Raw genomic sequence first — 26074 nt, forward strand, 5'->3', positions numbered from 1 at the left:
TGAACACATCTGATCTATAATGTCCTGTATTTAACAACTTGAAGGTATTTTTTGGACACAGTCATGTACTACCTCAAGGCTGAGAGGACATTTGAGAACATGTTTACCAGGTAAGTAAAGCCTTTGAGACCCCTGATGAATTGTTCCTCTAAATAAAACACAACACTTGAAGCCACAAGGCACCAGGGTTGGCGTATCATTACTGCTGGCCCTTTCGGTCAAACTGGAAACACCATCTCTTTCAGAAAAACTAAGTAAGAAAACCATGGGATTCCTAGAAATGGTGAGTCATAGAGAAACAAAAGTGCTGGGACATAAGAGATTCCAAGGAATTCATCCTTCAGGCTGAATTCAGCTGGTAAAAACTTTTGAGTGTTCAATGCAGTGGTTTTTAGAATATTCTCAAAATTGTGCACCATTCACCACTAATTCCAGGAAATTTTCATCACTGAAAAAAGAAATCCTATATCTATTAGCAGTCATTCCCCATTCGCTCCAGCCTCCAGCTCCTGGCCACCACTATCCCATGATCTCTCTTTATATAGATTTGCCTCTTCTGGACATTTCACATAAATGGAATCATATAAGTATGTGGCTATTTGTGATGGCTTCTTTCACTTAGTATACTGTTTTCAAGGTTCATCCATACTGTAGCATAATCAGTACTTCATTTCTTCTTATTCTGAATAACATGCTATTATATAGATACAACACATTTTATTTTACCTACCCATTCACAGTTGATAGATATTTAGGTTATTGTCGTTTTTTGGCAATTATAAATTATGGTGCTATGAACATTTATATACAAGTTTTTGTGTGTACGTATGCTTTAATTTCTCTTGAGTAAATACCTAGGAGTAGCATTTCTGGTGCTTTAACTTTTTGAGGAATTGTCAAACTGTTTTCAGAAGTGGCTGCACTATTTTATATTCATTCCCACAAGCAATGTATAAGCGTTGCAATTTCTCTATATCCTTGCCAACACCTGTTATTGCCCATCTCTTTTATTACAGCCATCTTAGTGGGTATGAAGTGGTATTTCACTGTGGTTTTGATTTGCATTTCCCCAATGAATAATAATACTGAGCATCTTTTCATGTGCTTATTGGTCAGTTATATTATCTTCTTTGGAGAAGATATAAAAATATGTCTTCAAAAAATATGTCTATTTGTTTATTCAAATACATATTTTGTTCATTTTTAAAACTGGTTTATTTGTCTTTTTATTAAGTTGTAAGAGTTCTTGATATATTCTGGATACAAGTATGATTTGCAAATATTTTCTTTCATTCTGTGAGTTGTCTTTTCACTTTCTTGAGAGTGCTTTGAAGCAGAGAAGTTCCATGCCCGGTTTCTATGAGGTCCATTTTACCGAGGTTTCCTTTCCTTGTGCTTTGGGTATCATATCTGAGAAACCATTGCCTAATCCAAGATCACAAAGATTTTTGCCTCCACTTTCTTCTACAGTTTCTCTAGTTTTAGCTCTTGCATTTAGGTCTTTGATGCATTTTGAGTTAATTTTTATATAGAGTATGAGGTAGGGGTCCAACTTCATTCACTGGCATGTGGCTAGCCTGTTGCCCCAGCACCATTTGTTTAAAAAACGATCTCCCCTATTAAATTCTCTGGCCACACTTGTCAAAAATCAATTGGCCATAAATGTAAGGATTTATATCTGTATTCTCTATTCTATTCCATTGGTCAGCATGTCTACCCTTAGGCTAGTACCAGACTGTCCTGATTATGGTAGCTTTGTAATAAGTTTTGAAAGCAGGCTGTGTGAATCTTCTTTTCAAGGTTTATTTGGCTATTCTGGATCCTCTGCATTTTCATATGAATTTTAGGATCAGTTAATCAATTTGTGCAAAGAAATCAAATAGGATTTTGATAGGAATTACAATAAATCTGTAGACCAATTTGTATAGTATTGTTATCTTAACAATATTTAAGTCTCTGACATATGAACACAGGATGTCTCTCAATTTATTTGCTTTCTTCAATTTCTGTGAATGATATTTTGTAGTTTTCAGGGTATAAGTCTTGTATTTTTTTCACTAAATTTATTCCTATTTTATTCTTTCTGATGCTACTATAAATTAAATTATTTCTTTTTTTTACATCTTTACCTGAGGATACGTATATTGACTTTAGAGAGAGAGAAAGGGAGAGAGGAAGAAAGGAGAAGAAACATCAATCAGCTGCCCCCTACACGTGCCCCAACCAAGGATCCAACCAAATCCACAATCTAGTTATGCACCCAGACTGGGAATCGAACCCCCAACCTTTTTGTATATGAGATGACACTCCAACCAACTGAGCCATCCAGCCAGGGCTAAATTAAATTATTTCTTAATTTTATTTGCATATTATTCATTGCTAATATAAAGAAATACAATTGATTTTCATATATTGACCTTGTACTCTGCAATTTTGTTGAACTCATTAATTAGTTCAAATGTGGGTATGTATGCATTCCTTAGAATTTTCTATATATAAAATTGTGTCATCTATAAAGAGTTTTACTTCTTTTCCAATTTGTATGCCTTTTCTTTCTTTCTTCCCCATTTGCTATTTAAATATTAGCTTGTTAAACATTATTAACCCAAGTTTTAATCGACTACCTGTGCCCAATCGTCTCTTCAGAGAATCCCCTTCTCCTTGGGCCATCCTCTGACAAGCTGGTACCCAAGCATGCTGCGCTAGATCCACTCAAAGGCAAACACACTCTGAGGGGTCAGGAGGATATGAGCACCACCTCCCTATCTGAGATCCCATTCCAACTCCTGACTCCAAGCTCAGGACACTAAATTTCCAAACACAATTGGTCACCAATCCTATACTTATTACCTTTTACAAAATCAGAGAATAAAGGAGAAAAAAAGATACTGGAGTGAAATTACAGGTCCAGGAAACATAAACCACCCATCCAGCAGCCAGGGGCGACAGTGGCATCTAGGGAGCAGAAGTACCTGCAGGAACTCACTGGAGATCCAAGGACAGTCTGGTGGCTGAGTCACCCTATCATCCTCCCCGAAGGAGACCACTTCCCCACCCCGTGTCAGCATCCCCCACCCCACGCAAGCTGCCCCAAGGTATGGAGGTGTACCTTACACACATACATACACGGCCACCAAGCGGCTGACTGTCCATGTCACACATCCTGATCGAAGGGAGGCCATGCAGCCCCAGGCTGGTCACACCGAGGACAGCTGTGAGCTGCTCCTCTGGCTGGAGCTGTGCCGGCTCAGGAAAAAGGTGGACGAGTTGCTCTTTTTGCTTACACTTGTCTCTCCCGGCCGGGAGCCCCTTAGGTAGCTGGAGGAGCAGCAGAGGAGGCGTTGTGCCAGCTCGTGGAAGAGGTGGCCCGTGAAGAGCATGTAGATCCAGGGGTTGCAGCAGCTGTTGAGGCTGGCCAGGAGCATAGCGATGATGAAAGCCGAGGCTACAGGAAGAAAGAACAGGGCATCAGGACTGGAGTGTTAACCACTGTTTCCAGTACCAGCAGCTGGGCCACCAGACCGAGTACTAAGAAACAAAGTCTCTCTTCCCTCCACATCCTTGCTCTGGTTGGGCGCTCAGCCTGCCCCCCACCCCCAACCCCCCACCACCCCAAGCCCTCCTAGGCTCAGCCAGCCCTGGAATAATCCCGATCCTTTCTCTCATCAGACACTTCCCTACTGTGTGCTTCCACGTGCAGGAGCTGTCCTCCTCATGGCCACTTATTCAGTCATCGCTCACCCAGCAGGTATGAGTGCCGACTGCTCAGAGTCAAGGGCACAGAGTCCGGCAGCTGCCAGACCTCATTTGTATTCTAGCCCCACCGGGGACAAATGATTTTAACTTCCCCTCAAATTGCTGTTTTCCAGTCTCTAAGTGGGGACAAGAGTACACAAACCTCACGGGAATGCTGCAAGGACTAAAGAGTACCTGGAACACAGTGAACGCCCAATACACTGGCGGCTACCATCACAGCCACATGCCAGGCAGCAGGCTTGGCACTGGAAACACAAAAATAGAAGGAGTAGCACCATGAAGTGGGCACGACATGGTTCAGGTGAGCACACCAACCAGGGGTGCAACTCTCTGAGAGAAAGTCATGGCCGGCCCCACAGAAACCAGCACTGAAGCTGACACCTGAAGGATGTTCATGAACTTTCCAGGCAGAGAAGGGAGGGAAGGAATGGCATGGGCAAAGGCATGGTGGCCAGAAAGTGGATGCTATCTTCATAGCTGAGAACATTGCAGGCGTTTCTGTAAAGATGCCCTGCAGAGCACAACTTCAACACAACAACGGATTTATGTAAAAAAGAAAAAGAAAAAAAATAAAATAAGGGCAGCAGTACTAGCCCTGACTAGTGTGGCTCAGTGGGTTCGACATCATTCCGCAAACCAAAAGGTTGCCAGTTTGATTCCCAGTCCGGGCACACGCCTGGGTTGTGGGCCAGGTCTCAGGAGAAGCAAGACCAATATTTCTCTCACACATCAATGTTTCTCTCCCTCTCTTTCTGTCCCACTTCTCCTATCTCTAAAAAATAAATTTAAAAAATATATTTTTTGACACTCAAATTTTAAGAGGCACTATGTAGAAGCCATTACACTGAGTACGTATTGAGTTTCAGACAGAATTAATAATCAGAAATCAACTTCAAAACATTGCCTGTCACAAATTTAAGTTTCAAAGGGAAAGAAAATTCCTAACCCTAAATATTTTTAAGTAGAAAGAAAAAAAATCTGGGTTTCTTTCAATGGACTTAAATTGGACCAACTTCAGACATCTTCCACCAACAGAGGAAGGCAACACCTCCAGAAACCCAAGGAAAACAATATTCCCAAGAATTGGGTTCACAACCATTTCCTCATGAGGGCAGGCAACTGCAAAGGCTCAAAAAACCCACTTGTCTTTGGTGTTTTCTGAGAAAAGTTTCCAAAAAAATAACTCCAGAAGTCTACAGCTAAATCCAGGAGAGGATTTTTCATGAGGATGCTGGAGTTGTGAGATCTAGATGCCACTGTGGACAAAAGAGGGGCCACATACTAAATCTGATGACCTCAGGGGAGGCCTGCCTGCTGCGCCTTACAAACACAGGGACCAAAGGGAACACACAGGGTGGTCTGAACATAGAAATTCCTAACTAAAAGCGTGTCATGGCAGGTACTCACATCCTAGGCCTGTAGCTTCCTTGACAAAGGTCAGTCTTTACCTTACATCAGACTATGTTCTATCTTTGTATTCGAGACAGCAACCTTTGCAATGGCAGAGGAACCTCCTTTTCCAGATGCCTCAGGGCACAGGCTCAAAACCTTGGACCACTCATTGTCGCCTTGCTCCCTGAATACTACCCCTATGTGCTATAAACTTATCATGTACCCACCCATGTAAAATAAGTATGTGTGCATTTTGCTTTTTATCTAATACAAGATTTCCCTGCTTTACTTCCTCTAACCCCCTTAATCTACCAACAATGGATTTCATGCATGTCTTCTCCTTTGATTCTAATGTATAAGATAAGCTGCAAAACTGCCATTCTCCAGAGCATTTTCTCAATCCATTGAGATTTTTCTTTGGCTCAAATAAACCCATAATTCTCTATAGGTGTGGATGTTTCTCATGTTGACAGCACCATCAATGCAGAGTGGAGTTGTTCATCTGCACCAAAGGGAGGAGAGCAGTTGTTTGTGAGACAAATTCAGTGGTTCTCAAAGTGGGGTACCCTGGAACATGTTAGAAAAGCTGGTTCTCAGGCACCATCCTAAAATTACTGAATCAGATTCCTGGGGGCAAGGTTGAGTGATTTGTTGTAAACAGCCCTTCAGGGGACTCTGACGCACACCCCAGTGTGAGAACCACTGTTCTTATTACTCGGGATTCCTCGAATCAAAACAAACTACGACAGTCCAAAAAGTAAAAAAAAATCTTGCAAAAGAAAAAGTTTGGAGCTTCATCTGACCAAGATGGAGGCGTAGGTAGACAAGCTGCACCTCCCTCCACAACTAAGAAGGAATTTACAACTACCTCAAAACTGGAGACAATCAGAAGTTCCAGAAAATCAATCTGCGTAGAAGTCCAACAAACAAAAAGATAAAGAAGGAATACTCATGCAGACAGATAGGAGGGGCAGAGCTGGGGCAGAGAGGATGCAGTGTGAAGGTGGTGGCAGTGACAATGGCTGTAACCAGCCAGTGGAAAGTGCAGTCACACATTTTAAAAAGTACGAAGAGACACCTTGGGGGGTGCTCCCAGCACCAGACCAGACTGTGTAGCTCATGATGCCAGCACCAGGGAAAATAAGCCTCATTGCTTCTGACTGTGAAAACCAGTGGGGGTTGGGGCAGTGGAAGAAACTGCTGGTCTCTTCAGAGTCCATTTGTTTAGAGGGCCCCCATGGTCCTAGAATGTCCGAAAACCCACCCACTCTGGGAACACGGCCAGGGCAACAGCTAGAGGGGAACCAATCCCATACGGAAGTGGGAGAAGTGCTTGGAAAAGGAGCGAGTGCTGAGCAAGCAGCATTGTTCCCTCTCAGACCCCTCCCCAACATACAGCGCCACAACATGGTGAAACAGATCGCCCCACACTGATGAATACCTAAGGCTCTACCCCTTACAGTGTAACAGGTGCAACAGCTCTACCTAAGACACAGAGGCAAACACAGGAGCTTGTCAAGTTGAGGAGACAGAGAAGCATGGCCCCAAAGAGGAAACAGATCAAGGTTCCAGTGGGAGAACTAAGTGACAAGAAGCTAGCCAACTTAACAGATGCAGAGTTCAAAACATTGGTGATAAAGATGCTCACAGACTTGACAGATATGCTTGAGTATAGCAAACATAGAAGGGAAAAAGTGAAGGCTAGGCTAAGTGAAACGAAGGTAAATCCACACAAAACCAATGGTGAAGGGAAGGAAACCTGGGTTCAAATCAATCATTTGGAACATGAGGAAGAAATAAACAACCAGTACAGAATGAGGAAACAAGAATTGAAAAAAACAAGGAGAGGCTTAGAAACATCTGGAACAACTTTAAACATGCCAATATCCAAATCATAGGAGTCAGAAAGAGAAGGAGAAGAGCAAAATTTGATAACTTATATGAAAAAAATATTAAAGTAAAACTTCCATAATTTGGCAAAGGAAATAGACATACAAGTCCAGGAAGCACAGAGAGTCCCAAACAAGCTAGACTCAAAAAGAATCACACCAAGACACATCATAATTAAAATGCCAAAGGTGAAAGATAAAGAGAGAATCTTAAAAGCAGCAAGAGAATAGAGTTACCTACAAAGTGGTCCCTATAAGACTATCAGCTGATTTCTCAAAAGAAACTTTGCAGGCAAGAAGGGACTGGCAAGAAGTATTCAAAGTGATGAAAAGCAAGGACCTACAACCAAGATTACCCTATCCAGCAAAGCTATCATTTAGAATGGAAGGGCAGATAAAGTGCTTCCCAGACAAGGTAAAGCCAAAGGAGTTCATCATCACCAAGCCATTATCATATGAAATGTTGAAGGGACTTATTTAAGAAAAAGAATATCAAAACTGTGAACATTAAGATGACAACAAACTCATACAACTATCAACAACTGAATCTAAAAAATAAAAACAAACTAAGTAACCAGAACAGGAACAGAATCATAGGTATGGGATCATTTGGAGGGTTATCAGCTGGGAGGGAGAAGGAGGAGAAATCGGGAAATGGTGTAGGGATTAAGAAGCATAATTGGTAGGTACAAAATAGGGGGAAGTTAAGAATAATATAGAAAGGGTGAAGCCAAAGAACTTATATGCATGACCCATGGACATGAACTAAGAGGGGGGTGGGACTGCTGGAGGGAAGGGGGGTGCTGGGCAGAGGAGAGCAAAGGGAAAAGAAATTGGGACAACTATATTTTTCCGGCAGCCGTCCGTCTCAAGAGACGATGGTGTAGCTTCTTAAGAGTCTATCTGCACCGCCGAGAATGGCTGTGCAGTCCAACTCGGGAGTGACACGGTATCTGTCTCCTCCCGTGTTGAATCGACATCTTGCGATGATGCTGGAGTGTCCTCTCCAGTGAAGCTGAAGCTACAGAGCCTGGGCAGGGTGATATGGAGGGTCTGCTGTTGCCCATGCCCGTCCGTCTCGAGAGACGATGGTGTAGCTTCTTAAGAGTCTATCTGCACCGCCGAGAATGGCTGTGCAGTCCGACTCCGGAGTGACACGGTATCTGTCTCCTCCCGTGTTGAATCGACATCTTGCGATGACGCTGAAGCTACAGAGCCTGGGCAGGGTGATATGGAGGGTCTGCTGTTGCCCATGCAGCAGACCCCCCCTCTCTTCGCAGCTGAAGGGTCCAAGGGAAAGACGGAGTCAATACAGCTTGGCTTCAGGTGCGCCGCAGGAGTTGCCGGTGTTGACTACAATGTCAAACCGCCTTAGGGACTCTGGCTCTGGATTTTCTGTCGGGGTTTACTCCCTTAGCCTTTCCCCTGAAGAGGTATGCCGCAAGGCAGCGGAGGTTTTTTGGAGTCAGAGTTTTCCTTCTCTGATGTACCCTGACTGGAAGATCGAACCAGCGACACTTAGCTCGCAGGCCGACGCTCAATCCACTGAGCCAAACCAGCCAGGGGTAGGACAACTCGTCGTCGTCGGCAGCCGTCCGTCTCGAGAGACGATGGTGTAGCTTCTTAAGAGTCTATCTGCACCGCCGAGAATGGCTGTGCAGTCCGACTCGGGAGTGACATGGTAGTATCTGTCTCCTCCCGTGTTGAATCGACATCTTGCGATGACGCTGAAGCTACAGAGCCTGGGCAGGGTAATATGGAGGGTCTGCTGTTGCCCATGCAGCAGACCCCCCCTCTCTTCGCAGCTGAAGGATCCAAGGGAAAGACGGAGTCAATACAGCTTGGGTTCAGGTGCACCGCAGGAGTTGCCGGTGTTGACTACAACGTCAAACCGCCTTAGGGACTCCGGCTCCGGATTTTCTGTCGGGGTTTACTCCCTTAGCCTTTCCCCTGAAGAGGTATGCCGCAAGGCAGCGGAGGTTTTTTGGAGTCAGAGTTTTCCTTCTCTGATGTACCCTGACTGGAAGATCGAACCAGCGACACTTAGCTCGCAGGCCGACGCTCAATCCACTGAGCTAAACCAGCCAGGGCGGTAGGACAACTATAACAGCATAATCAATCAAATATACTTTAAAAAAAAAAAAAAAAGAAAAGTTTAGAGCAAAAGACAGGAATCTAATCCTTAAACTAAAATAATTTTTAAAAAGAAGAGCGAACCCTGGCTGGTGGGGCTCAGTTGGTTGGAGTATATATGGTGCCCGAAGGGTTTCAGGTTCAATCACTGGTCAGGGCACATACCTAGGTTTCAGGTTTGCTCCCCCCAGGGGTGCGTATAGGAGGCAACCAATGAATGTTTCTCTCTCACATAGATGTTTCTCCCCTACCCCTCTACAAAGCAATGAAAAAAAGTGTCCTTGGGTGATGATTTCTTTTTTTAATTTAAAAAGAGAGAAGAGGGAAACAAGCCAATAATTCCGAATTCTTCACTTTTTGTAAAACATAATGAAAAAAAGTTTTGCTCTGATTTGAATGGACAAGGAGAAGATGAATTTAAGTTTAGGAATTCTGGTGAAATATCACCAAGACTAAGAACAGGATGTCTTCAACATCATAATTAAACATACAAAATGAAAGAGGCAAAATCAACACATAAAAATCAGAAATTTAAAAAGCATCGAAAAGTAAACTATCAAGACACCAGGGGAAGAATGTTGGTGTGTAGGCCATATAAATGGGATAGAATGAAGTTCAGGCTTGGACAGAAAGGCACTGTTTTACCTAGCTGTGCAGTTACATGGTACAATCTCCGCTGTTCATTTAAGCTACTTGCCTTACTCTTTACATTCGGATCTTTTAAATTTGGGTATCCTATTTGTTAAAAAAGAAAACAAACAAAAATTACATAAACAACAAAAAAAGTCAACAGTCAATGAATTACTGAGTGGCTGGCCAGCCCGAGTGGGAGAAGCTGGGGCCACGGTCAGCACCCCTGCCCCCACCTGATGGCCACAGACACAAATAACCTGCCTGGCCTGGCTCCTGGGGAACAGATGACCCTCTCTAAGCTGAACCTGCTCACATCAAGTTGCCAATGCTAAGGCACATTTGGACTTTTTTTATCTAACAAATATCCTAATCACCCAAGACATGAGTCCCCAGTGGTGGAACTGCAAGCCATCAGCAGGAAAGAGAATAATCTGGGAATGGAAACAGGGGCCATGGAGGACATCTCGAAGGGAAAAGGCATCAGGAATAAAGACATGGAAGTGAGAATGTCCAAGGATATTCAGGGACTGCCAGAGCCGGGGAAGGGAAGATTCGTGGAAGAAGAGACTGGAAAGAGCCAGGCTGCAGAGACTCGGAATCCAGGCTGAGGCTGAACTTTAACTCTCAGGCACTGGGGAGCCATTGATGGTCTCTAAGAAGACGAGTGACTGCACTCACCTGCTCTCTGCACTTACTATATCTTGTTTAGGCCACAGCACTGCCCTTTCATAGGATTGCAGAGGAGCAGGAACAGAACAGAGCATGGAAAATATGTCCTTGCATTTCACAACTATATTTCCAGGGAACACATGACAATGTAGCAATGTTGCCCATTTACATTACCAGTCAAGCTCACACAGAACAGGAGAGTTTTCAAAGCAGCCTTATCCCCATTTTATAGATAAGGAAAGGGAAGCTCAGAGAAGGGAAGTGTCTTCCCCGAGGACGCACATTAAGTCACCCTATGTTCCTATCTGAACTTAACAAAGTCTGATTCCTCTTAAAACTAGGTCTGCATTCACACATCAGGTTGAGTGAGTCCAGGTAACAGATCCTCTGTCCCAACGCAAAGGCACAGGCTGGATGGGTAATCACCCACAAGGTGTGACTTGAGGAATAGTCAGAGCACAACTTGCCTGTTCCCACAACAGATGTAGGTCTCCTCAGAAGCCAAGGACTGCCCATTCGCCAAGGATGGTCTTTTAAAATCCAAATGTAAGTGGGAAGAGAAACAATTGCCTCTTATCAGAGCACCATCCTTCCTGGCAGAAGTATCTCCTAGTCTAGACCAGGGGCCAGCAAACTACAGCCCAAAGGCTAAACCCTGCCTGCAGCTTATTTTTGTAAATAAAGTTTACATATTATCTATGGCAGCTTTTGCACTACAAGGGCAAGGCGAAGTAACTGTTACAGAGATCTTATACCCTGCAAGCCTAAAATATTTATTGTTTGGCCTTTTACAGAAAACCTTAGCTCATCTTGATGCCTACAGGAGGAGCTGATGTTTAAAAGCATAGAAAAAAGTTCAGAAAAGGGGGGGGAGGCAGACCCAAATGGCAAACTCAGCCCACTTCTCCCCAAATTACTAGGAGCAGAACTTTGCTTTCAAGCTACCGAGGCCTGGCTCAGACACTTTGCATCTGTGTGTTCTTGGACAAATTACCTATTGTCCATCTGTGAAACGGAAATAATGAAAAGAACTTCTTTACAGAATCATTGCCCAGTTTAATTAGACAGGATTCCAAGTGCTCACCATGATTCCTGGCACTCAACACTAGTAAATACTTAATAAAGCTTAGCTACTGTCCTTATTACTACAATTATGTGTATGTGCACAATAAATTGTTATTTTTCTTACCAATAGCAGAATTAGTGACAATGTGTTCATGTCAAACAATGGAGGAGGCTGCTCTCTGGGCTGGTCTGTGTCTTGGAATCTGAGGCAGCCCAGGATGGGGCACAGAACACAGGATACTCACAAGGACTTTGGAAATTTTGAAAAAAAAAGTGTAAAAGGCTTTGTGAATGGCAAAGTGTTGATTCAAGTAATTAGCTTTATTATTATTAATGTGTATGAGACATGATTCATTGTATAATTTTTTTTTTTATTTTTTTATTGATTGCAGAGAAAGAAGCGGGGAGGCGAGGAGGAAAAGGAGAGGGGCAGGGAGAGAGAGAAAAAAAAAGAAAGAGAGAAACATCATCGACGTGAGAAACATCAGTTGGCTGCCTCCCACATGCGCTCTGACTGGGGATCTAACCCACAACCTAGGTATGTGCCCTGGCTGGGAATCAAACCAGGGACTCTTGGTGCACAAGACAATGTTCCATCCAACTGAGCCACACTGGCCAGGACTGACTAACTGCAAAAATTTTTAAAGCCAAAGGTCTGGAGACTCCTGCTCCCAAGCAAATTAAAAACACTGTCCTTTGCCCTTTTTCCCATGACTTTAAAATATTAAAAAAAAAAAAAAAAAAATCAAAACTGAGAGCCCTTGGATTGGGTTAAGTGACACCAAAAGAACTTCAGATTTTGGAAAAATCTTACTCTGCCAGCGACATAAGAAACCCAAAAGGGAAGGTGGCAGCAGCTCTCCAACTGACCCTCCATAAAAATAACACCTTTCCCCCAGGACCAGCCCCAATGTCTACGCACTGCTCTCTGGTTCCTGCCTAAAAGGGAGGGCAAGTGGGAGGCACTGGTCCAGGGACTGGCATTCACACTACCTGACCTCAAGCTCAGAAGAGGAAGTGGAGGAGGGGGAGGATAGTGGGGAGGAGGGAGATTATGAGAAATGCATCCTTTCATGCTACTCTACTGGGTTCCAGCCACTGAGCCAGACCTGGGGACCTGCCCTCAATGGATTTACAAACACCAGTGGGAAAAACAGAGAAGTACAAGACAGGCTCTCAATTAAACAAGGAGTTACAGCATCTGGGGGAGGGGCTGGTGGGCCCAAGACTGGGGACCACAGGTAATCGTCAAGGGGGGAACTCCAAGCAGGGAAGGTGAGAAGAAATGGCCACACACCAAAAGCCAACATCCCGTGCTGAGCAACTACACCTCAGGAGACAAAAATAACTGCACTGCCACTCAGCACCGTGACTCACAGGCCACGGAGGGCCACTCCAGGCCTTCAACCCCCTACCAGCCTGGCTTTACTGAAACCCCAAGAACTCCCCTGTTCAGATCTCAAGGCACTCCCTCCACTCAAATTTCCAGTGAAGGCCCGAATTAGCCCAAAACAGCTGACATGCAGCTGCCCCAGGCCTCTCTGGGATATGTTGTTCCTGAGGCATTTCACATACAATTCAAAGGCTTGGCTCATCTAACATCTCTCCAAATCAAATCAAGCTCATCAACTTTTATACTCCAGAAACCAATCACTAGGTTCAAGGCCTCCTCATCTCCCACAGATCAACACCCTTTCTCTTCTTTCCCCACAACTCCGCTCCAGGAGATCTGGAATTCAGGTTTAAGTCTTTTATTCCTACAGGGGCTGTGTAGAATTTGGGACTTGTAGTCTAAGGAAGACTTTTTTTTTTTTTTATGTACATGTATTATAAAGACGGAAGACCAGCTATTTAAACTGGACCAGGTATAAAGGTATAGGTAGACACACTTCTCCTTCTCGTACAACCATAGAAGATTACAATTAACTCAAAACAAACAACAACCAGAACTGCCAGAAAACCAAACTGTATGGAAGTCTGACAACCAAAGATTTAAAAAAGAAATATTCATCCAGACGGGTAGGAGGTGGGAGACAGGAAGCTGGGCCAGAGAGGATGTGGTGAGTGGGAGTTATGCAGCAGTGGCAAGGAGCGGCTGCGATGGTGGAATGAGGGGTCCCACATTCACATGGGGCAGAGAAAAGCCGGGAGGGACAACGAGGGAGCAATCGCAGCCCCAGGCTAGACCACACGGCTCACAGTTCCAGCACCGGGTGGAATAAAGCCTCATAGCTTCTGGCTGTGAAAACCAGTAGGGTTTTGGGAGGTGGAATAAACTGCCTATCTCTCAGGAGAATCCATTTAGAGGGCCCTCACGGTCCTAGAATGTATGCAAACCCATCCACTCTGGGAAGCAGGTGAAGTGACTGGAAAAGAAGCAAGTGCCAAGCAAGCAGCATTGTTCCCTCTTTGGCCCCTTCCCTACATAGAGTGCCACAACATGGTGAAACAGGTAGCCCACACTGACAAACAACTAAGGCTCCGCCCCTCACAATGTAACAGGTGTCGCAGCTCTATCTAATACACAGAAGCAAACATAGGAAGGCTGTCAAATTAAAGAGATAAAGAAACATGGCCCAAATGAAAGAACTCATCAAAACTCCAGAAAAAGAGCTAAATGAAATGGAGATAAGCAGTCTATCATATAGAGAGTTCAAAACACTGGTTATAAGGATGCTCAAGGAGCTTAGTGAGGACCTCATCCTTATTAAAAAGATCCAGTCAGAAACAAGGGTACACTAATTGAAATAAAAAATAACTTACAGGGAAACAACAGTAGAGTGGATGAAGCTGAGAATCAAATCAATGATTTATAACATAAGGAAGCAAAAAACAACCAATCAGGACAACAGGAAGAAAAAAGAACACAAAAAAATGAGGATAGTATAAGGGACAATTTCAAGAGGTTCAACATTCGCATCATAGGAGTGCCAGAAGGAGAAGAGAAAGGGCAAGGAATTAGAAATCTGTTTGAAAAAAATAATGAAAGAAAACTTCCCTAATTTGGTGAAGGAAATAGACATGCAAGTCCAGGAAGCACAAAGAGTCCCAAACAAGATGGAAGCAAAGAGTCGCACTCCAAGACACATCATAATTAAAATGCTAAAAGTTAAAGATAAAAAGAGAATCTCAAGAGCAGTAAGAGAAAAGAAGTTAGTTACCTACAGGGGAGTTCCATTAGACTTCCAGCTGATTTCTCAAAAGAAACTTTGCAGACTAGAAGGTGTTGGAAAGAAATATTCAACGTCATGAAAAGCAGGGACCTACAGCCAAGATTGCTCTACCCGGCAAAGCTATCATTTAGAATTAAGGGCAGAAAAAGAGCTTCCCAAGCAAGAAAAAACTAAAAGAGTTCATCATCACCAAACCATTATTATATGAAATGTTAAAGGGACTTATTTAAGAAAAAGAAGATCAAAACAATGAACAATAAAATGGTTAAAAATACCTATCTATCAACAATTGAATCTAAAAAACAAACTAAGCAAACAAGAACAGAGACACAGTGATGTATATGGAGAGCGTTTTGATGGTTGCCTGATTGGTGGGGGTGGGGGGCAGTGCACCTAGGGGAATGGGTGAAGAGATTAGGGAATTAAGTACAAATAGGTACATAGTTACAGAGTAGCCATAGGGACATAAAGTACAGTATAGGAAATGGAGTAGCCAAAGAATTTATAGGCATGACCCATGGACATGAACAATGTTGGGGGGATTTCCTGAGGGAGTTGGGGGGGTGCTGGGTGGATGGGGGGCAAAGGGGGAAAAATTCAGGACAACTGTAATAGCATAATTAATAAAATATAATAGTAAATAAATAAAATCACAATTTTACAACATAGAAATTGTTTTAAAAATCACAAGCGTGTGATCATATCCCATGTATCATAAAGTAGGATTAACAGCCAAATTTGTGGCCTACAGAGTGTTAAATGGGCTTCTATTATGTCATTGATTAAACCTAGGGGACGTTTGGGTTCACTGGATGAACCTAAGGATTAACCACATTCTGGAAACAGAAAAGCAGGGGCCTTTTTGCAAACAACAAGCCCTCCTCTACCCTATAAGCACAACGGGGCCCGGCAGCCAATTTGGACCATATGTGTAAAGGCAAACTGCATATTTTGGTTAAAAAGATAAGATATTAAAGACTTACTATTCAATGTGTTGTCAGTGGGCCAGCTGCATGGGCATCACAGACATCACCTGGGTGCCCTTTAAAAATGCAAACCACCCAGACTTCCTGAATCAGAATCCACATTTTAACAAAATCCCCCACATGATTTGTGTGCACACTGAAGTTAAGAAATATCCCTCCAATAGGGCTAAAGATAATAAAGTAACTGTCTAATGATCTTAATATGGAACATATGTCTGCTGCTTTGCATAGCCAGCTCCTACTCCTCCTTCGAAACCTTTTCCAAATGCTGCTTCCTCTCTGAAGCTCTCTTAATTTTTTTTCCTAGAGAGAATCAACAATTCCCTCTTAGGGCATTCACAGTACTTGATAAATAAGTATCTCTCTTACAGCATCATCCCTTCATACTGTCATTATTTATGTGTCATTATTTATGTCATTATTTATTTATAACGTGGCTAGAGACTGTCTCATTTGTGGCTCTGTCCCTGGCCAGCAAAAACTGGAGAGTAGGGAGCATGAAATTAACAGACAGGAGTCCTAATAAATCAGCCATCCCTACTGGCACATTGAAAGGCAAAAAGACAATTTCCCTGCTTGACAACAGGAGATGGCCTCCTAACAAGATGACTGGACTCAAATGCAATTCCCTCTAGAAAAATTAAGTTCACACTCACATATCAGGGTCAGGTGGAGAGAAGAGAAAGAAACAGAATGAGCAAGAGTGACCATGACAGTGTGAGCATGGGCCCTGGGGGGCAGAGACACCTAGTACTGGAGCATTTGGCAAACAGATAGAAAGCTTCCAGTGGAGCACAAAGGGAGGCTCTGGCAGAGGCTGTCCCTTAGTGGCCAGGAATCAGGATCACAGGAATCAGGGGCTGGAACACTGAAGACCGCCCGGTTACACCCCACTCCTGCCCACCTCTCACATAGGATTTTCAAAACCCAGATCTAGAACCTCCCCACGTCACCTCCTGCTGCCTCCTCCAGTGAGGTCTTAAGTTTTTCTTTATTCGTGACACTCCTGTCCCCAGCATCCCTGGGTTTCCCACCATTCCTCAACTGAGGTTGCAGCCTCTCTGCTAAAATGCTGCTCTGAGTGCCAAACAATACCCACCCCCTCAACTGTACTGACTTACCCTAGAACCCTGGCCTGTCTTGAAATTTCTCTCTTTTAAGGCAAACATTTATTGAGAACTTACTATATGCCAGGCACTATGTCATTGGCACATTCCACCCTCCCCTTAACCTAAACTCTATTCTTAACCCCAGAAAACTGAGCTCCAGGCAGGTTTGGTCAACTGCCCAGGTCACTGCTGCCGCTCCATCTGGCTACCCCTTGGGACAGACATAAGATCCCAACACCAACCTGGCAGCTACTGGGGGTGTCCCTCCCAGAGTCCTGTTGTATATGCCCAGGATTCTGTGACCAACCTTGGCCTGATTGTCCCACGTTTACAAATATAGCAGTTGTTGACCACGAGAGGGCAGGCAAAGGCCTGAGGAGGGCTCCCTGCAAAGTTTCCGCCCCAGGGAAGGACAGATCAGAGCAGAGGCTGTGTGCCTCGGGGGGCACACTGAGTGACTGTAGAACAAACCCAGCATTCAGAGGAAGGAAACCCTCCAGATAGGGTAGCGGGAGAGAGTTTCATGACGGGGGCACTGGAAGAGGCTGCCAGGTCCTGTGTTGGGGTTGTCCCTGCACAGCTCCCAAGAGCATCCTTCTCGCAGCCCTGAGGTAAATGGCACCCCCTGGAGTTGTGTACAAAGCAGCCCACACATTGGACCTGGGCTCTGAAGGATGGGTCTCCACAGCAGAGACTGGGGTGGGCACTCCTGTGGTGACAACGGTATTGGCATGGGCGCACAGCAAAAGGACCTGCAGGAAATGGCAAGTCGGCAGGCCTGGCAGGGGACGTGAGGCCGACTGGCCAGAGCTCAGAGCAGAGGTGACAAGGGCACAGTCATCTTGCTGGATGTTAGTTCAGACCAGTCTGACGCATGGCTCTAAACCAGCGCTTCTCAACCAGGACAACTCTGCCCCTTAAGGGACATTGGGCATTGTCTGTAGACATCTTTGGTGGTCACACATGAGGGGGAGGTGCTAGTGGCATCTAGTGGGTAGGGTCAGGGATGCTGCTAAACATCCTGCAGGGCACAGGACAGCAGCCCTCCCCACACCACACTCAAAACAAAGAGTATCTAGCCCAAAATGTCAACAGCCAAAGTTAAAAATGGCTGCTCTCAACCAAGGAGGTGGCAATGAAAGGGAAAGGGAAGTGCTGACGTGAGAGGTGGGCAGCTAAGACGGCGGGATCACTGGTCTGCAGGGAACAGCAAGCGACAAGGCTTAGAGCCCAGAGTGCTGACAGGGCAGTGCCATTGGCAGCCTTGAAGCTGGGTGTTGCTGGAAAGAGCCCAGGAGTCGGGGCGCCTGGGCCACAGACAGGGTGCAGGGCTCCGGTACAGTGGTTCTGAGGCAGAGGCAGCGCCAGGAATAAGCTTTTTTAACAATTACCCAGGAGATCCAGACAGTGAGGGGAATAGAACACCTTGAAAATGCTGATCTGCAGACAGGGGCAGTGCAGTCTGGCAGTGTCTGATGTGAGAGGACTGGGTTCAAATCCCAGCTCCACCACTTACTCAATAAGCAGGCCATACCTCCCTGAGCCTCAGTCCTCTCATCTGTAAAATGGGGATAATGCACCTTCCCCTTGATGTGTTTGGGTGAGGATGAAGGATGGGGTCAAGCACAGAGCCTGGCACTTAACAATGGGTGGTACTGATATCAGCTAATCCAACCCCTCAACTCCCTGAAACTGATGCCCAGAGAGGGTGTGTTCCATCAGGAAATGTTATCTCCATTGCTCAAATGGGATGGCAGAGGCCCAGAGACCACCCAGAGACATGCCCCAAGGGAGCTTTCCTCCCTTCCCAGTGCTGTCTTGGGGTCCAGGGGCTCTGGCTGATGGGGACTGATATATGAGGTCTGGCAGAGCAGTTCAGCCCCCAACCAGCCCCTGGGAGTGAGCCTTAGGGCCTGCCTTAGCTTCCAAGAGTGGCCCAGGGCAAGGTGGTGGGGTCATCAATTGGGCCAGCCCCTTAGGCCGCCGAAAGGCCAGCTCCGGACCCCAGGCCCAGCCCAGTATCTAAAGAGCTGATTTCCTCCCACAGACCCTCCCACAACCCCTGCTCCCCTTCCCTGCCCTCTCCCCAACCCACTCAGACATCACTCAAATGGGAAAAAATATGCAGCAAAGCCTCACCCAAGGTTTTTATTTTTGCTGTTATTAATCAAACCTTTAAAAAATAACAATAAAAATAAATAAATAAAAAGGTCACCTTGAGGCAAAAACCCAAAGGGAAAACATTAGCAATAGCCAAGAACATAAAAGAAGTCTCAATTGCTTAATCCAGCAAGAATACAGTCATTAACTGTCCCTCTGATTACAATTTATACGGAGAAGGAGCAAGCTGAGAGCTCTCCCTGGCCAAGAATGATCTGTCCAATCTCCTGCCCACCTTCTCCCACTGCTCTTCATATAAATGGTCACCTGAAGAGTGGACCCCTCTCCAAGTTGCAAACCCACCCACACCTTGGCCAGTGTCCTTGTAAGGTAGGCAGGCCACACTGGAGGGGATGCAGTTCCACAGAAACAGAGAGGGGCTGGGAAGCTCATTTTCACATGGGAAAACACTTAAAACCAAGCTTCCTGTTCATTTCAACCTTCGCTCTTGTACAACACCCCTGACAAATGTTTGGTTGCCCCCAGTGATAGAGCACTCACTTCTTTACTAGGTGGCCAGTTCTACTGTTGGAGGGCAGCTTAGAAAGTCCTTATTTCTCTGAGTCCAACTCTACACACTCATCCCTGTCTTTTCTCATGTACCTCCCTCCTTCCACATCCCATGAATTTGTTCAACAAGCATTGGTTGAAATCCCAATGGATACCCAGCCCTGTGCTAGGCACCAGAGACATACCAGTGAAAAGGACAAGCAGTGTCCCTGTTGTGACAAGGCTCCCAGCCCACCTCTCCAGCCTTAACAAGGGTCTGCTCCACATACCAACTGCCTGGACACAGAGCCTACTGTGCAGCAGTCTCTGGGTGCATCCCCTTCTCCCTCCACCCAGACTCTCAAGAGAAGAATGTCCATCTCCTCCCTCAGGAATAACTGCCAAAGTCTCAGAGTCAGTTCCAAGAATGAAAACAAGACTTCTAACATGTGGAATGGGGGGAAGGGGAGGAGGAGAAGAGCAACACTGATCACATGCCCCCATGTGCCACAGGTCACAAGTCATCCTCGTAACAACTCCATGAGTCGGCTTTGCCCTCTTCTTTATACACAGGAAGAAGCAGTGGCTCACAGGGATGAAACAACTTGCTCAAGGACACACAGCAGAAAACGGCCGAGCAGCCTCCAAATACCAGCCAGCCGCGTCACCCTGTGCCTGCACCATGGCATCTAGAGGCCCTGCAGTGCCCGCCCATTGTCCTGGCCGGTGCAGTGGAGGTCCCTGCTCTGTTCTCTGGGCACGTTCTTGCTCCTATGGAAATCAGCAAGTTTGAGAGAAGAGGGGACTATTCTGAAAGATGAATATGGCTCATCTACAAACGTGAGTGAGATATTCTTTTAATTAAAAAGGTTCTCCTCTACACCCTGGCTGCTGTGGCTCAGTGGATTGAGCATCGACCTGCAAGCCAAGTGTCGCTGGTTCGATTCCCAGTCAGGGCACATGACTAGGTTGCATGTCAGGTCCCCAGTTGGGGGCGCAAGTTAGAGGCAACCACACAGTGATGTTTCCCTCCCTCTTTTCTCCTTTCCCCTCTCTCTAAAAATAAAATAAACAAATAAATTATTTAAAAAAAAAAAAAAGATAAAAGGTTCTCCTCTACCTTGCCAGCACCTGAGAATGGTGATTAGACAGGAGTTGCACTGACTGTTCGGGGTGTACAGGCAGCACATCCCAGCCCATGTGCCAACCTGCCCCCATCCTCTCTCATCTCTGCCCACTGGACTGGGCACTTCACAAGAGACACGCCAAAAGGGAAAAACTAGGGACGAAGACTCAGAATCAGCTCACCATTCCCAAGTTCTGGAAAAACAAAAACACCCTCTCTACTTCCTCCTTCAGAACTACTCCAGAGCTGGAGTTCTCAGGCCCAGCAGCAAGGAGAAAAGTTGGTGTCAGTCTTTGGCTGCGGGATTTGATTCTGAAGGATGCCCGTGGGGTTTGTCAAACCTGCATAAGTGTCTGGTCTCAGCCCTCCTTCTGCAGTCTCACCAAGTCAGGACTTTAGTAGCACCTGGATGCTCTGAAGAGGGGAGCTCATTAAATCACCACTATGCCCCTCTTCCTTTTAGGGGACTTGTCCAATACCTCAAGGTTTGACAGGGGCAGGCTGCTAACTCTCTTATCACTCATTGTTTTTTCTTCCAAACAGTGGAAATATTGAAACTGAGAGTTTTCTTCTGCTTTGGCTCTTATGAAAAGGAAGCCCCATGTATACAGAAGCTCACCTCTACACAGACTTTATTTTTATTATTACTTATTATAATTGTCTTACTCCCCCCCCCCCCGTTTATCTAAGTTTTCTTATATCTACTTTATCTTGCCCCAGTGCTTGAATGTTAGTGACCCATCTCAAATTATTTTTGGAATAAGGTGAACTCTAAACCCATAAAGGCAGCCCTTGGTGTGAATGAAGGTGTAGGAGATTGGGGGTGGGGAGAGTCGTTCAAGGGCGAGCAATACAAAAGGGTCACCTGGGTTTCAAGAGAACCAGAGAGAGTGACCCCGATGGAGGCAGGGACTTGACATCCTACAAGGGGCCATGAGACCAGCTACCAAGGTGAGTGTGACTTTTCCATCCACTCTGATCTGCAGCCGGTGGTTAAAGAGCTTCTAGTTCTGTTTCCCAGAGATTTTCCTGATGAAGCTATCTGCAGGACGAGATCCCACAGCTGCCCCGCTCCTGCCTCAGTCTGAACCCATCTGCCCAGCTGTTTCCCTGAACAATGTCATGCTGCTCACAACAAGCTCCCTGAGCCTCCAGTCTCCAATCCCCAGGAAATGAGCAGAGTAAGGAGCCCTGATCTAGATACTTTGCATCTCTTGTAAATCACTTTCCTCTTGGACAGGAAAGTGGGGGTTGTGCACCGATTCCACTCTGCTGGTCAACATCTCCTGAGCTTGCTGATAGTTTCTAGATTGAGTCATATCTCCAAGGTGACTGTAAACATCATCATTTCTGATGGCCTGCAATTATCCAGATAAATGCCAACTGGGCACAGGACGTGCATTCTGGCTGAGCCCACGGCCACGCGGAATCCTGCATGCCGTGGCCAGGCTGGTGGCCAGAGCCCAATGGCCTTCTCACACGTGGACTGGCGCCTGCTCCTGGCAACATACCAGAGGTGGGGAGGGAGTGGGGTGCTGGCAGCAACACAGTCACGAACCCCCTGTGGGCTGCATTTGTACTCTTCTCAAAGCACCCAGGACAGAATGTCCAGGAGGACCAGGAGGACCTGGGCTTTTCATGTGAGGCCCAGCCTTTCCTCTGAACTAGGAAGATGCAAAGGAGAAAAGGGAAAGATGACCTGAGGTTCCTAGAGTCCATTTCTTTCCCTGCTCCTAGAGCCTGAGCAGAAGCCCATCTTCACTGCAGGCCTCACCCCCGGACACCCTCCAGGGCCATATGTACCCAGAAGGCCGCTGGCCCTCACTTTGCCTAGGAGTACTCTCTATCTTCTCTTTTCCTGTGTCTTGTTTGTAAGACAGATCAATTGTTTGCTGTACTGTTTAAAGATACCCCACTCATGAGTGATTATAACATGTTGAACACATGCTCTCGATCTTTAGGGAGGAAAGTGAGAAAGAGGAGAGCAGGTGAGAGGATGGACAACAGGAAGTCATGTGGGATTGGAGCAGAGGGACCACCAGGGAGAAAAGTGAAAGGGAGAGATGAGGGGGCTACAAAGAGAAAAGAGTCAGAGTATCTGCTGAGTGAATAAACTGAATGCTGAAATATCCTCACTCTAAAAGTAAGACACTAAGGGTCAAGGGTAAGAGGGAATCCCTCAATCAAAGTCCCACAGCTAGGAAGAACTGGAGGGAGGACTGAGGTCTGCCCAATATCTGCTCTAAGCGATTGTCAGTCTCACTTCCTCAAGGGCTAGTGTTTGAGCTCCTCAAGACCTGGGTCTGGTCTCTCCAGAGCCTGCCCAGGAAACAGGGATGGCTTGGTGTTTTATCTTATTTACAACCCTCTACTGCTGGCTTTTGCCCAGTCTAACTCCCTAGTCGTGTGCCTTTCATAAGAAACCTAGCACAGGAAGAAATGGAGGGTGGACAGGAAACCTTAGCTCTAGTCACTGCCTTGACTAGCTGTGTGACCTCGAGCAAGTGCCTTCCCCTCTCTGGATCCCTGAATCCCCTCCATAAAGTGTGACCAGGGGCTGTGTAAAGCCAGGCAGGCTTTGCAGAGTCCAGTCCTCACAGCACCCCTCACCCCTCACAGCTAGATCAGCATACTGCCGGTGCTTAATAAATATTGAATGACAATTGACCTAGGTAGTAACGCAAACACTAGACTAATTGGGAAGGCTGGGAAAGCCAGGAGCCTGTGGTTTGGGGAAGAGAGCAAAGCAAAGTTATCCAGCTGAATGAAGGAAGACTTCAGCGTGCACGGGATGGTTGCGTTCGAGACTGTTGAGAGCAATAATGATTATATCAGGAAATGGGACATTTGTGCTGTCTCAAAGGCAGACAGGGTGAAAACAAAGCCCCTGGTCTCTCCTTACAAACATTTGAGTCCCTGGCATCCCAGTGCAGTTTTAGGTGTTTACCCTCAAATAAAAAGGTGTGAGTTATTTACCACTGATTACTCCTCTCGCTCTTTGCAAATTGTGGGCAATGAGGCAGCAACTGCCTGGAGCTCCTAGCCACCCAGAGACAGCTACAGGCCCCCAGCCCTGGGAGTCCGCCACACACTCTGCTCTCCCAAACTCCCTCCCCACAGACTACCCCAATTCTATCCTCTCCTCTTCTCCTACCAGTCACCAGACACGAGCAAAGCTTGGACAATGGCCCCTGGCTACCCTCAGCCCTCACCTCCACAGTTCTCCAACTGGAGGGCAAGTTCCCTGCAGAATCACCCAAACCTCCAGGTCAAATCAGAAAATTTGCATCGCTGCTCCCTTCTCTTCCCCCAAATCCCCACCCTAAGTGGCATTACCCAGCCCCCATGCCTGCCTGCAATACCCATGTTACCTCTTTACCACCTCCACTAAGCCAGGGTTCAGAGACTCACCTTCACCTCCCCACAATGCCCCGTCCAGCCCCTTCCCAGCACTTCGTTGAAAGAATCTAATCACCCATCTCCCATTGCCCTTATCGAAACCAGACCCCATGGGTTCAGGCTGACTTGAACTTAAAATCGAAGTGCAACGCAAAGTGAACTTAAAGTGGACGGATCTTGAACTTGGGCCTGGGTTCCAAAGTTATCTCCAACACTCACAAACCATGCATAAAACACAAGTCACTTGCACCTCAGTTTCCTGGTTCATAACAAGGAACCATAAACCATACACCCCATGTGTAGCCCAAGGGCTGTGCTAAGGACTTTATATGCATTTCCTCATTTCATTCCCCTACTGCTTGGTGAGAGTTGGGACTTCTAACACTACCGCCATTTTACAGCGGAGGAAGTAGAGGCTCAAGGAGGTTACACCCAAAATCACTCGGCCCGTTGATGATGGAGCCATAACTCAAACCCAGCTCTTCAGGATTATCCCCACAAGAGGCCCTCAGACCCCTGGACGTATGCAGAGGCAGCCCAAGGAAGGTCCTGCCCAGCCGTGGTTGCTCCTCCTGGTCTCCCACCCCAAGCTACCTTCATAGGGCGCGTTGGTGTCCCAGACGCTCCACATCTGCACGAAGAAATATGGCGTCCAGCACACGATGAAGGCCAGCACGATGATGAAGGTCATCTTGACCGTGCGGATCTTGGCCCTGGAGATGAGCCTGACGCTGCTGACGCGTGCCAGGGCCTGGTGTTCCCTTCTGTTCGCCACTGCACCCTCGGGTCCTTCCGCCGCCCTCACCGCCGCCGTCTTGATCCGAAAGTTCTGCCAGATCTTGAAGCAGATGAGGCTGTAGCAGGTGGTAAGCACAATGACTGGTACAATGTAGACGGCGAGTGTGATCCACGTGACGTAGGCCTTGGCCCCCCAGGGCTGGATGAAGCTGGCCCAGCAGTCGAAGACACCCTCGGCTACCTCCTGCATTGAGAATATGTGCACCTGCGGCGCGCTGGCCACTAGGCAGCCCAGCCACGTGAGGAGTACTGCCAGGCGATCCGCCCGGCGGTGGAGGGTGCGCAGTGGCTGGTAGATGGCCAGACAGCGGTCCAGCGACATGAGCAGCAGCAGGTAGGTGGAGGCGAACATGCCCACCACCTGTAGGTACTTTACCAGGCGGCACAGCAGGTCGGGCCCGTAAAAGCGGAAGGTGATGTCCCACACCAGCTGTGGCAGTACCTGGAACACCGCCACGACCAGGTCAGCGATGCTCAGGTGCTTCATGAAGAAAAAGAGGCGCGAGTGCTTGTGGCGCGTGATGCGCAGCGCTAGCAGCACGCAAGTGTTGCCACTCAGCGCCAGGATGAGGATGAAGCCCAGCACCGCCACCTCTACGCGCGCCAGGGCCTCGTTGCGCTGCGGCCCGTAAGTGCGGTTGCCCTCGGCCCCTAGCGGTACCGCACTTCCATTGACCGCCTCGGTGCTCCAGTTGGCCTCAAGCTCGCCCTCCATGACTGTGGCCACTGCCGTGCAACCCTGGCCTTGGTGCCCTTTGAGGTGTGGAGTGGCAAGGCGGGGCCCGACGCGGCGTCCGGGCGTGCCTGGGAGTGCGGCTCGGGTTCCACTCCCGGAGTTCTGCAGACCAATCTGCTGGGTGGGACCCTGAAACAAACCCCCAGGGCCTTAAAAAGACCGCCGCGTTCTCCCGACGCACTTGCAGCCCAGGTCTCCCCTTCCCAGGAACCCCAAATCATCTGAGACTCGGGGCACAACTGCCTGCCCCGGGATTGCTCAGCCGCCACCCCAGATATCCCCGTTTGAAGTACCTCCTCCGAGACACTGGAAATGAGCGCGAATCTACCGGACCGCCAGTTCCTTGAGGTTTTCAGTCGCTTCGACTGAAGGAGAGGGGAGAGTCCTAAAGAGCCACTTTATTCCTGCATGGGGATGCCTACTCAACCAGCCACCTTCTCCAGAGATCCCCAAACTAGCTACCCCCCAGGTTCCTCAGCTCTGCTACCTCCTGCGAGACACCCCCCACTTCCCCCAACCAGTCACCTTTCCTATTAAACTTTAATCCAGTTATTTTCTCCG

At 46.8% G+C, this 26074-nt stretch overlaps 1 protein-coding gene across 1 annotated transcript; it reads right to left on the bottom strand.

Moving 5' to 3' along the window:
• Window positions 1-3095: 3095 nt before the first annotated feature.
• On the bottom strand, window positions 3096-25492 carry OXTR (oxytocin receptor). Its single transcript, XM_090284099.1, has 2 exons — window positions 24574-25492; window positions 3096-3445 (listed from the first exon to the last, which is right to left on the bottom strand). The coding sequence occupies exons 1-2, from the start codon at window positions 25490-25492 to the stop codon at window positions 3198-3200; spliced, it is 1167 nt and encodes a 388-aa protein (XP_090140225.1). The 3' UTR covers window positions 3096-3197.
• Window positions 25493-26074: the final 582 nt, after the last annotated feature.

This window comes from Furipterus horrens, unplaced genomic scaffold, assembly GCF_987537825.1.
Source record: "Furipterus horrens unplaced genomic scaffold, mFurHor1.1.pri manual_scaffold_7, whole genome shotgun sequence".
Lineage (NCBI taxonomy): Eukaryota > Metazoa > Chordata > Mammalia > Chiroptera > Furipteridae > Furipterus > Furipterus horrens.

Coding starts and splice junctions, on each gene's coding strand:
- OXTR (XM_090284099.1), bottom strand. CDS start 25,492: ATGGAGGGCGAGCTTGAGGCCAACTGGAGCACCGAGGCGGTCAATGGA. Junction 3,446..24,573: donor CACCAACGCGCCCTATGAAG/GTAGCTTGGGGT, acceptor TTCTTCCTGTAG/CCTCGGCTTTCATCATCGCT.